This window comes from Aspergillus glaucus, assembly GCF_001890805.1.
Source record: "Aspergillus glaucus CBS 516.65 unplaced genomic scaffold ASPGLscaffold_6, whole genome shotgun sequence".
Taxonomy (NCBI): Eukaryota; Fungi; Ascomycota; class Eurotiomycetes; order Eurotiales; family Aspergillaceae; genus Aspergillus; species Aspergillus glaucus.
In genome coordinates, this window is record NW_019170458.1 from 879,128 (window position 1) to 889,886 (window position 10,759).

General features: G+C 51.9%; 6 protein-coding genes across 6 annotated transcripts; 3 read left to right on the forward strand and 3 right to left on the reverse strand.

The window, feature by feature from the left end:
- Positions 1–362: 362 nt before the first annotated feature.
- On the forward strand, positions 363–3,176 carry ASPGLDRAFT_34057 (putative PHD finger domain protein; the record flags this gene model as incomplete). The annotated part of the gene is made up of 3 exons (XM_022544387.1): positions 363–369; positions 506–1,194; positions 1,248–3,176. 3 exons carry the CDS (start codon positions 363–365, stop codon positions 3,174–3,176), a joined length of 2,625 nt encoding a protein of 874 aa, XP_022402854.1.
- A 302-nt stretch (positions 3,177–3,478) lies between these two features.
- On the reverse strand, positions 3,479–4,620 carry ASPGLDRAFT_45198 (LUC7 domain-containing protein). The gene is made up of 3 exons (XM_022546187.1): positions 4,514–4,620; positions 4,109–4,440; positions 3,479–4,061 (listed from the first exon to the last, which is right to left on the reverse strand). Exons 1-3 carry the CDS (start codon positions 4,554–4,556, stop codon positions 3,600–3,602), a joined length of 837 nt encoding a protein of 278 aa, XP_022402855.1. The 5' UTR covers positions 4,557–4,620; the 3' UTR covers positions 3,479–3,599.
- A 169-nt stretch (positions 4,621–4,789) lies between these two features.
- gpi16 (GPI-anchor transamidase subunit GPI16) lies at positions 4,790–7,252 on the forward strand. Its single transcript, XM_022541880.1, has 3 exons — positions 4,790–5,363; positions 5,422–5,813; positions 5,865–7,252. The coding sequence occupies exons 1-3, from the start codon at positions 4,999–5,001 to the stop codon at positions 6,914–6,916; spliced, it is 1,809 nt and encodes a 602-aa protein (XP_022402856.1). The 5' UTR covers positions 4,790–4,998; the 3' UTR covers positions 6,917–7,252.
- On the reverse strand, positions 6,955–7,720 carry ASPGLDRAFT_56687 (uncharacterized protein). The gene is made up of 2 exons (XM_022548208.1): positions 7,460–7,720; positions 6,955–7,367 (listed from the first exon to the last, which is right to left on the reverse strand). The coding sequence occupies exons 1-2, from the start codon at positions 7,631–7,633 to the stop codon at positions 7,110–7,112; spliced, it is 432 nt and encodes a 143-aa protein (XP_022402857.1). The 5' UTR covers positions 7,634–7,720; the 3' UTR covers positions 6,955–7,109.
- Positions 7,721–7,932: 212 nt separating this feature from the next.
- Positions 7,933–9,389, reverse strand: ASPGLDRAFT_45202 (uncharacterized protein). Its single transcript, XM_022546189.1, has 2 exons — positions 8,851–9,389; positions 7,933–8,803 (listed from the first exon to the last, which is right to left on the reverse strand). Exons 1-2 carry the CDS (start codon positions 9,331–9,333, stop codon positions 8,120–8,122), a joined length of 1,167 nt encoding a protein of 388 aa, XP_022402858.1. The 5' UTR covers positions 9,334–9,389; the 3' UTR covers positions 7,933–8,119.
- Positions 9,390–10,373: 984 nt separating this feature from the next.
- On the forward strand, positions 10,374–10,734 carry ASPGLDRAFT_45204 (uncharacterized protein). Its single transcript, XM_022546190.1, has 2 exons — positions 10,374–10,452; positions 10,509–10,734. The coding sequence occupies exons 1-2, from the start codon at positions 10,400–10,402 to the stop codon at positions 10,666–10,668; spliced, it is 213 nt and encodes a 70-aa protein (XP_022402859.1). The 5' UTR covers positions 10,374–10,399; the 3' UTR covers positions 10,669–10,734.
- Positions 10,735–10,759: the final 25 nt, after the last annotated feature.

Consider the following 10,759-nt stretch of genomic DNA (forward strand, 5'->3'; position numbering starts at 1 on the left):
CAGGTCCAGTCTCATACTGTCAAGTTCAGGACAGGCTTTTCACGCGACCCCGCTTACGCCAACCCCTCGAGACTGCGACACGCGACAAACTCTTTCGCAGTCATTCTGCTACAGTGAATACGAGTCGCAGGCCTCAACAGAACTAGAGGACCTAGTTGAAAGAGAAGGAAAAGTTCAAGTAATACTCGCAAACCGGGTGACTCGTGCCTCTTTTCTGCCGTGTCTTTCCCTTGCGCGTTACTCTTTAGCGCACACACACCACACCCCCTGTTTCCGTAGAAAGAAAGCTGTTGGGTGGGCGCGCACAGCCAGCTCTGAGCACAGTCTACAAAGCGTCGTAGAAATACCCGAGTATTTGCATTATGGCTGGTAAGCAATCGTATAATGGTCCCTGCGCCATGGCCGCACGGAGCCCACCCCAGAAACGGAGGCAAGGCAGAAGGCGGCTTAGGGCATGGCCCCCCCAAGTCTGATTGGATAGAATGCTAACTGCAAGATACAACAGATGAGCCACGACGTTCCGGCCGCTCGACGAAAGGCCAGCACAAGAACCTCGACATGGTCACCGAAACGCCTATGAAGAAATCGAAGTCCAAGTCGCTATCGAAAGACAAATCCTCCAAACCTTCCGCCGAACCGACGCCTGGACCCAGCGAAGAAGGAGAAGAAGAAGAAGAAGAAGAGGAACTCATAAGATGTATTTGTGGGGAATACGAGGAGGAGGAAGATGTCGAACGCGACATGATCTGCTGTGACCAGTGCTCAGCATGGCAACACAACGACTGCATGGGCCTCAAGTTCGCCAAAGGAGAGGAACCGGATCAGTACTTCTGCGAGCAGTGCAAGCCGGAAAACCACAAGGAGCTTCTGGATAGAATGGCGCGCGGTGAGAAGCCCTGGGAGGAAGTCGCTGAGAGAAGACGCAAAGAGGCCGAAGAGAAAAAATCACGGCGCAGAAAGGGCAAGAAGGGTGGCAGAAGAGGCAGACCAAGTGAGGCCAAGACAGAAGAGAGTACGCCAGCTGCTTCGGTCAAGGCTCAAACCCCGAGTTCGGCTCCTTCTGTCCCTCCAACCGTGCCGCATGCAACTGAGGAAAATGACCATGCCGGTGATGCTGCACCGACTGGTGCTGCACTGGCGAGCACTCCCAAGCGCAAGTTTGATGAACACCAAGAGAGTCCACAGTCTGAGGTCGTAAGTAATTTGTCATTGCCCTGATCAGACTTCATTGACTGACTGTTGTTTAGGGCCCCAAAACGAAACAGCAAAAACTATCGCCTCCAACAAAAGTATCGCCTCCAGGAAAGGAAGCAACACCGCACAGAAAACCTTCGACTAACGCGCCGTCATCTCGCCAGAGCTCTGTCACTGAGAAGGCATCTGAGGGGCCAGGCACACTGGAGGAGATTACAAACCCAGCCCGGAAAACCGTTGCCAGTGCTCTAGTCAAGCTATTTGTAGAACAGGTTTCTGATGTGCGGAAACAAGACTCTTTCAAATTGCCTAAGGGCAAGACAGTGGAGGAGATCGCCGGGCAGCTCGGTATGTCGATCGAGCATGCTATGTACCAAAATCTTTGCGGAGGATCTGGGGAACCAACGGAACAGTATAAGTCACAGCTTCGGACGATCTTGTTCAACGTAAAGAAGAACACGTCCCTACGGGATAGTTTGCTCGTAGGCAATCTGCTCCCAGATTCTCTATCCAAGATGAGTTCCCAGGACATGGCGAGCAAGGAGCTCCAGCAAAAGGATGCGGAAATCAAGCGAGAGGCGGAGCGTCAGCACATCATCGCCACCCAAGAGCAAGGGCCGCGGATTAGACGGACGCATAAAGGAGAGGAACTGGTTGAAGAGGACGACCACGTTTCAAGCGAACCTGTTTTCTCGACGGCTCCGGCTCGTCGTATGACTGACGGAAGCCCCAGCCCCGATGACCAGCAGCGTCGCAAGTCGAACGAAGGCCGACGAGCCGGCAAGCCACGACCCATTGACACCGATGGACAGTCACACGACCAACATTTCGCTCATTCCCCCAGTCATGATGACCAGGTCTTCCCAGAGGTTGCCACGCATATCCGAGAACCTGTGCCAGGTGCAAAGGTCCAGGCTGATGCAGAGATCGATAACCTACTGAGGGATGATGATGAACCCGACTCGCCTCCATACTCCCCCAAGGAGTACAATGATGAGGGATCTGTGTGGCGCGGCAAGGTGGTGATGAACCCCATTGGAGAGTTCTCATCATCAGCAAAGCATGTCGGTGGTGCCGACCTGAGCGAGAGCTTACCATGGGGCCAGCTTGCGCCGCCAACATTGCTGATCAATGGCCGGATAGAGATCCAGCTGGCCAGCAACTATCTCTGTGGCCTACGGTTCAGCACATCGACAGACGTCGTCGTGATGTCCATCAATGCGCCTGAGAACCCGAAGGAGCGCGCAGGATTCGACAACCTGTTCAACTACTTCGCAGATCGCAAGAGGTACGGTGTCATTGGAAAGCACCCATTGTCGTCCGTTACGGATACGTACCTCATCCCGGTTGAGGCTGGGACAACGAAGAAGCCCGATTTCCTCGAATTGCTGGAAAACAATTCCCTTGATGATTCCCTGCAGGAACGGATTCTTCTGGCCGTGTTCGTCATCAAGACTGGTGTTTCGAACCGTCCTTCAGTACAGCCCCCGTCGCATCACCCGAGCCAGGAACCCGCAAACACCGCAAGCCCGTTGACTACTGCTGCGCCTACGCCTCAGCAGGCGCAGGCTCCGTACATGTTGCCGGGACAGCAGCATCCAGCTCAAGTATCCCCTACTACGCCAGCACCTTTCCCTGGCGCACCAATTCCTGCACAGGCACCACAATATGCCCAGCCGCCACCGCAGCAGCAGCAACAACAACAACAACCTGCTCCCCCAGCGGGTCAATTCCACCAATATCAACCCAACGCCCCCGCCCCTCAGCCTGCTACTGGCCTCCCAGCCGCCATCCAAGTGCTAGGACCTCAAGCACATGCACCTGCAATTCAACAGCTCCTTCAACAAGCACCGAATGCAGATGCCTCCCAGCTATTGGTGGTACGGGATATCCTCTCCCGACAACCGGATGCTGCGTCCAGCTACCAGGCGTTGACTGAGGCACTGTTCCATGCTACAACTAATGGACATGGTGCGTCATAGGGAGGGTGTTTATATGTACATAGGATTCAACATTGACTTTGGAATTTTTTCTTTTCTGTGTATCAAGGCGTGGCTTGTAGTTTTGTTGGTATGGCGTCGTTTTTTATGATATTATCTCGCTAGTGAGATTGAATAGGGTGGTTATGTTGGGATTCTTTTTATTCTCTGCTCATTCTTCTCTTTACTGTTATGTCAAACAAGGACTATTCATACATTGTGAAGCTTGTCTCTTCTTATTCTTTCAATAGATTTGTGTAATCCTTGTACTACGAATCTATTTTGGTTTACTTGAATCAATTTGTAGACAGATTCTCCAAATCATCCATTATATATTGGAATATGGTAGATACAAACGCACTAACGCCTGCGCTATGCTTATACCCAGCAAAAAGACGAAATATTAAAAGATCCAAAGATAGCCATTTACCATCGTCCCCGTTTCCTATATCCACCGCCACCATACCTCGGCCCTCTACCACCACGTCCACCACCTCCACCACCCCAACCACCATCCTCATCATCATGGTGCCGAACCGGCGGCGGCCGTCCCTTAAGCTCCTCACTAAGCTTCTTCCAACCCTTGCGCATATCCGAGTATCCCATGTGCATCTTTCCGAAGAAATGATCCGCCAGACGACGGTCGTTATCCAGTCGACTGAGGTATGCGCCGCACACGTCGCAGACTTGCAGTTTCTGGTGGCCGGAGGGGCCGGAGGTATCTTGGAGGTTTTTGAGTTCGCGCTCGCAGGTTTCCTTTTGGTGTTTGGCGGTGCGGATCTTGTGGAGTTCGTTGAGGGCGAGGGCGACGGAGCCTGTTTCTCCGAGGACGGAGACTTCGAGGAGACCTGTGTTGATTGTTTTGGAGAGGTCGGAGATTTGTTTCAGCTGGTCTTGTTAGCATTGAATAATAGGAGAGTGGAAAAGAAGCTTACCAGATTATTCGTCTGCCGAATCTCATCCGGCGTTTTCTCCAACCGCCGCTGAGCAGAATCAATCCTCCGATCACAATCATCGATATACTTCTGCATATCGCGCATGTAGTCAAAGTCAAACCCCCATTTCGCCTTCTCCCCAGCAGATGCAAGCTCGTACTCCGTCTTCAGACCCTCGCTGTGCACCTTGGGACAAGGACCAAGGTCCTGCTTGGTATTCGTGAAGAGATCGTGCGGGCAGGTTCCGACCAGGTACGAGCGACAGACTTTTGAATCGGTGATGGATAGCTGGGCATTACGCGAGGGTGTTCCGGTGCCGACGAGGTTGTCCGCTGTTGTTTGGGAGGTCTTTGTTAACTTTCTTGGACTTTCTTTGCACTGAGTTGAGATTTGTGGATGGCTTACCTCCCATGAGCTGCTCGAGCAGCTTTCTCTGTTCCGCCGCCATTGTCAACGAGAGAAATAAACGTTACCAGTGAAAGGGTCCTCCAGAGCAATTCACTCGCTGTTTCGTTGGTATGATAAGAACTTAAGCTGTCGCGCCGAATGATGTCTTTTTGCGATGATGGCGCTTGGCGGGCGGTGAAGCGTTAGGCGCGGCTGCGCTTGAGTGGCCCCTTTTGGCAACTTGGTCGTCGATGCTCGTAATTGAGAGAAACTGTTGGCTTTAATTATATGATAGCTAAGAAGACGGAGATTACCTGATCTCGTGTCTTTCTTTTTAAAGGAAGGTGTCAGGGACTAACCGGTGCTGAGTTGTGCCAACATCAACCGCCAGAATCCCGATCCAAACTCCCCGATACTCTCGCCGCATGGCCCATTGACGAGCCAACGAAGTCAAGTCCTCACTGAATATCTATTTGGGGAAACTCTACGGCAAGAATGACGTGATGACGGTCCTCTTTCTACTTCCTCTGCTCCTCCTGACGGCGCTGTCCACACTCACCTCCGCCGCACCGGACTCCGACTACCACGAAGGCCTCGTCCTCCAACCATTGCCGCAATCCTCCCTACTAGCTTCTTTCAATTTCCGCAGTAATACATCGCAAGAGTCCTTTGAACAGCGGCATTTCAGATATTTCCCTCGCGCGCTTGGCCAGATCCTACAACACGCGAATACCAAGGAACTACACCTCCGCTTTACGACGGGAAGATGGGACGCTGAGAGTTGGGGCTCAAGGCCGTGGAATGGGTCTAAGGAGGGTAATACTGGCGTGGAATTGTGGGCGTGGATTGATGCTCCGGATGATGATGGGTATGTTGTCCCAGGCTATGAACTGGAAACTAGGGAAGCTAATGCTGAGCTGTTGAAGGGCGTTCGCGAAATGGATCACCTTGACCCAGTCCTTGTCGGGCCTTTTCTGTGCGTCCATGAACTTTATCGATTCTACTCGAACTACACGGCCAATCGCATCCTTTGAGCCTGCGGGCGATCATTCATCTAGTCAACTACATCTACTCCATGGGACGCTTCCGGGTGAGGTTGTCTGTACGGAGAATCTTACACCTTTTCTGAAGCTTCTTCCTTGTAAGGGAAAGGCTGGTGTCTCTAGTCTGTTTGATGGACACAAATTGTTCGATGCGTCGTGGCAGAGTATGGCCGTTGATGTGCGTCCGGTCTGTCCTGAGTATGGCGAGTGTATGGTGCAGATTGAACAGACTATTGACATGGTGCTTGATATTGATCGATCGAAACGGCCTCGGGGTACGTTTTTCAAAGGCTTATAGTAACGATACAGTTTACTAACAATGGCAGACAACCCGATCCCACGCCCCGTCCCTAACGAGCAGCTTGTTTGTGACACTTCTAAACCCTATAACGCCGATGATACATGCTATCCTCTCGAAAATACTGCAGAAAAGGGGTGGAGTCTACAAGAGATCTTTGGACGCACTATTAGTGGTGTCTGCCCTCTCACGGAGGATGAGAATCCAGGCAAAGAGACAGTTTGTCTACGGGTACCGCATGAGAGAGGGATTATTATCTCTCCAGGAGCATCTGAAACCAGGAACCCTGACGGCCTCTCCCGTTGCTTCAACTTGGAACCATCAAGCCCGTTTGACCTCATTATTCCGGAACAGGAAGCTCTCACCCATGTGCCGCTCGATGAGCCAGCCCTAAGCGCTGAGCGAACGATTGTCGGCCATGGCCAGGAGCGTGGCGGCATGCGGATTATTTTCGACAACCCATCGAACTCAAGCGCCGTCGACTTCATTTACTTCGAGACTCTACCTTGGTTCCTGCGGCCTTACGTGCACACATTACAAGCAACTATCATCGGCCGCGACGGAATCCGCCGCTCAGTCCCTGTATCCCAAATCGTCAAAGAAACCTTCTACCGTCCAGCCATCGACCGCGAACGCGGCACACAACTCGAACTCGCTCTATCCGTCCCCGCCGCTTCAACCGTGACGTTGACATACGACTTTGAAAAGGCCGTCCTGCGTTACACAGAGTATCCCCCGGACGCCAACCGGGGCTTCAACGTTGCGCCTGCAGTGATCAGACTCTTAGGGCTGCGGGACCAAGCCCAGTCTTACGAATACTACTCCCCAGTTTACATCCGCACGACAAGCCTTCTTCTCCCTCTGCCGACGCCGGATTTCAGTATGCCGTATAACGTGATTATTCTGACGAGTACTGTTATTGCGCTTGCCTTCGGGAGTATCTTCAACCTGCTGGTTCGTCGTTTTGTTGCAGCGGATGAGGCGGCTGCTCTTACGGCGCAGACCTTCAAGGGGAAGATCGTTGGTAAGGTTGTCGCGTTGCGGGATCGTATTAAGGGGAAGGGTTCCAAGATGGAGTAGCTTACTATATGTAATTTATTATAGCAGTTCGATTTCATGCATTAAGTACAAACAAGTAATTATCCAATTTCTCATGCAAAACACAACAATCATAACAAAAACCCAATCCACACCCTATCTTCCCTGCCCATGCAACCTAAAACCACAAACGCATCAGCACCATCCAACCACCAATTCAATTCAATCAATTCACTCATTTAGTTTGGAAAGAAAGGAAGTCATACGTCGCCTCAACCGCATTCTTCGTCTTCGACCACCCCGGCAAGGTATCCGAATTCCCCGGCCGATGACACATAAAGCTATGATCCTCAGTCTGACAACTGGTATTCGACCCCTCCCCTGATATATCCATGTTCGTGTCTGTAGCGCGTTGCGCGAATTTGGACGTTGCGGCGCCTTTTTGTTCTTGTAGGGGGAGGTATTCGCCGAAGGTTGCTTTGGCGTTGGGGGGCTGTTCTCTCGTCAGTTATCGTTCATGCTCTTCTTTTGAACTTCTTTGAAGTTTGAGGGCTGGATGGATGATGAATGGGGGAGGAGGCGCACAGCTACATGACCAGTTCCTTGTGATCCACCCTTGAAGAAACCCTTATCACCCCAGCCTGTGCCGCCGCCGGTGTTGTTGGCTGGGGTTGGGACTGCGCTGGCGCCGCCTAGCGTCGAGGTTCGGGGGTGGTTGCCGCGGGAGCTTTGCTTGGTTTCGGGGTATGCGTCGGTCATTTTGATGGTATATAGAGTATTTTGTAGAGTATGGGGTATAAGTGGAGCTTGTAATTGTTTCGGGTGTAAGATCAGATGAGGTCAAGCAGATGGGTGAAGGGTTTGAAACGAAGGCATTGCCATTGCCATCGCCATCGCCTCGCCATCGCCCCTAGTATACAAATGGAGTCCATGGAGTGACTTCACTATGAGAGCATATGTGTCCTCTGATTGGCTAGGCTGTTGTTGTCCGGGGTTAGGTCGTTTATTGATTGATAAGATTGATAAAATGCTATCAAGGAATCAATTTGCATTGACAGTCGTGTCGATTCTGAACAGAAGTGTATTATATATAACCATCATTGCACGCCAGTCATATATAGTATCATGCAAGTATCAAAAGGAAGGAACAAACAAGTAATAGCAATGTCAGGGATATCAAAGTCATCACGGGACATGTAGCAACAACAAATCATCAGAAAGTCAGGTATATAGTCTGCGAGACGATTACTGCGCTTCGACTTCGTCTGCCCATGTAGATCCCTCCACAGGCGACCAGCTAGGTTCAATCTTCTCAGCTGCGGCAGCCCAGTTTGGTTTGGCATCAGCCGGAAGGTCCTTAGCACCTGGAAGAGCCGGGAACTCGGCTTCATTGCCAGCAGCTGGCGCAGGCGTCGGGGGTTTCGTTTCGCTTGTCGCAGCAGCAGGCTTCTCGAAAGCATCATTGGGTTGCCAACCATCCCTCCGCGGTCCGCGAGAATTGTTTCGTCCTCGTCCACCCCTACCACGTCCTCGACCGCGATTACCGCGATGACCGCCCTGGTTGTCCCTTGGGTTCTCATCCGGACGACCATCATCAAAGTCCCGTCGAGCATAACCCGAAACACCACCGTGCATTCCGCGCCGGAAACCACCCTTCCCGCCCCGAGGATTATAGTCTTCCTCCTGCTTGGTAGCGTCCCACTCCCGTCCGTTCAAAGCATTCATTTTCCGCTGGCGATTACGCTCGCGCTCCGAGTCCATCACACGACGGTTCGCGCGCTCTTCGCGTCGTTTCTCATCGGCGACTTTCTCGCGTTCGAGGAAGGATGCTTGATCTGCTTCTGCGCGGGCATGAGCGGCGGACAGCTTGGCGGCGTTTTCTTTGGCAGCTGCCATTCGTTGGGTGAGTTGTTCTTCGGTGAGTTTGGGCTGTTTCGTCAGTTCACCAGCTTCACATAACTAGAACATAAGCATACCTTCTTAATCCCACCCGTAGCACTGCGATCACCACGAACAGCTGGAACACGCGGACCCTCGGCCCCGCCGTTCGAAGCAGACCCCTTCGACTCCGACGCAGCATCATCATCCTTCTCTTCAACCTTCTTCTCCCCCTCTACATTGCCACTCTCAGGCTCGGGTGTACCCTCAACCGGCTTCTTATTCCCACCCTCACCCCTTCGCCCCGACGCATTCGACCCCCTCCCTCCACGACCTCTCCCGCGACCCCGCCCTCTCCCTCTCTCGCCCCCGCGCCGCGACCCAGATGGTGCCTGTGTAGGAGCTGGACTAGCAGCTGGCGATTCAGTCGGTGTTTCGTCTGGTTTCGTTACAGTCTCTTGTACTTCCTGCGGCGGGGCGTCTGCGGATACTTGCTGTTGCTCCGCGGGGACGGGGATGATTTCATCGTCGAAGAGATCATCGCCGCCTCGGGTCTGCGCGAACTCGTCTTCGTCGGCCATTGTTTATATACTGAGATGTGTTCTTTGAATAAGAGAATAAAATGGGGAATTAGTTTAGCAGACAGATGGCAAACAATGGAATGTAGGCTAGACTAGGCCTAGGCTGCAGTTAACTAACTAACTAGTTAGTTACTCGAGCCGCTGATTCAGCGCTAGTTATCGCGGAGAGCGATATCGCCAATGGCACCTGCGCAGGGACGGGTTGTGATTGGTTCGTTTATATTCGGATCTAATTGGCCGAATTGAGCTATATCAAATGTTGTATTCGAGTTGGTTGACAATTATAACCGGCTAGGCCCTGAAGTTAGTGACTAGCTACAAGAATAATTCGATAGAGAAATAAAGACAGGACGCCTGCCGAGATAGGTCGTCACCTACTTGCAAGGTGACTAGGCGTGGCCCATCACAACAATGATTGAACCAATTTAAATCTATGGTCGAAGTGCCTTGATGCAGCCGTACTAGCCACGTTCTTGCCGACACCTCAATACCCCTCATCGCCTTTCTCTAGAGTGATAGAACATTGCCTACACTTCGGATCTCTCTAGTCTTGCTACCTGGAATGACCTGAGCTTCCAACCTGAACAAATAGATCCACTGGTCTGTATGATTGATTGGTGATTCTCTGGGAACGGACATGACCGCTCAGCTTGCTTCAGTTTAGCTGGAGAACAGAGCTAGTACGCTAGTACTGAAAGAAGCCAATCTAGAACAATCACGCTCTGTTTCTGATCTCTACCTTCACGGAAGGGTGATCCGCAATACCAGAGCGATGAGGGACCGAGGTGCTGAGTTTCTGAGTATTTCCAGTTAATTTTGGAATCATGTATCAAGTGACAGGCAGAAATCCGGTATATATGTACAAACTCAACGAAATCCTTATATACACATCACCACCACTCATCTATGATGCTCTTGCAAAAGAAGCTGCTAATTCCCCGGCACCCAATGGCGCGGAAGAGCTCACTCTCATGGCTAGCACTCGAAGAATCCTCCGCATAGAAGCAGCAAATGCATGGAAGACTGAATGGGCTGCTTCCCCCCATGGGAACTCCGTCCGTCGTTTATGGAAAGAACCCTCAAAAGCGCCAATGCAGCTATACCAAGGCCTTCGGAGAGCTGCTACATCAGTCCTCATTCAAATGCAAACTGGGAAGATTGCGCTGGCCAGTTACCTTGGTACCTTCAAGGCTATGGAATCAACTGAATGCTCCTGTGGACGTGGCCTCCAAGACATACGCCATGTTCTCCTCCACTGTACCAACCAGGCAGGACCCCGGATGCGCCATCTTACACAGGGATCAAGGCGGGAGCTGGATTACCGGGCCTACCTAACACGGCCAGACCTGGTACCAAAAGCAGTGCACTTCATGCTTGAGACAGGCCTCCTAGGCCAGTTTCAAACTCTACCAACCACATACCGAGC

Coding starts and splice junctions, on each gene's coding strand:
- ASPGLDRAFT_45198 (XM_022546187.1), bottom strand. CDS start 4,556: ATGGCGGCGGAACAGAGAAAGCTGCTCGAGCAGCTCATGGGAG. Junction 4,441..4,513: donor GCTCGAGCAGCTCATGGGAG/GTAAGCCATCCA, acceptor CCCAAACAACAG/CGGACAACCTCGTCGGCACC. Junction 4,062..4,108: donor TTCGGCAGACGAATAATCTG/GTAAGCTTCTTT, acceptor TAACAAGACCAG/CTGAAACAAATCTCCGACCT.
- ASPGLDRAFT_45204 (XM_022546190.1), top strand. CDS start 10,400: ATGGAAAGAACCCTCAAAAGCGCCAATGCAGCTATACCAAGGCCTTCG. Junction 10,453..10,508: donor ATACCAAGGCCTTCGGAGAG/CTGCTACATCAG, acceptor CTGGCCAGTTAC/CTTGGTACCTTCAAGGCTAT.
- gpi16 (XM_022541880.1), top strand. CDS start 4,999: ATGACGGTCCTCTTTCTACTTCCTCTGCTCCTCCTGACGGCGCTGTCC. Junction 5,364..5,421: donor GATGCTCCGGATGATGATGG/GTATGTTGTCCC, acceptor GAGCTGTTGAAG/GGCGTTCGCGAAATGGATCA. Junction 5,814..5,864: donor TCGATCGAAACGGCCTCGGG/GTACGTTTTTCA, acceptor TAACAATGGCAG/ACAACCCGATCCCACGCCCC.
- ASPGLDRAFT_45202 (XM_022546189.1), bottom strand. CDS start 9,333: ATGGCCGACGAAGACGAGTTCGCGCAGACCCGAGGCGGCGATGATCTC. Junction 8,804..8,850: donor CTACGGGTGGGATTAAGAAG/GTATGCTTATGT, acceptor CTGACGAAACAG/CCCAAACTCACCGAAGAACA.
- ASPGLDRAFT_56687 (XM_022548208.1), bottom strand. CDS start 7,633: ATGACCGACGCATACCCCGAAACCAAGCAAAGCTCCCGCGGCAACCAC. Junction 7,368..7,459: donor AAGGAACTGGTCATGTAGCT/GTGCGCCTCCTC, acceptor ACGAGAGAACAG/CCCCCCAACGCCAAAGCAAC.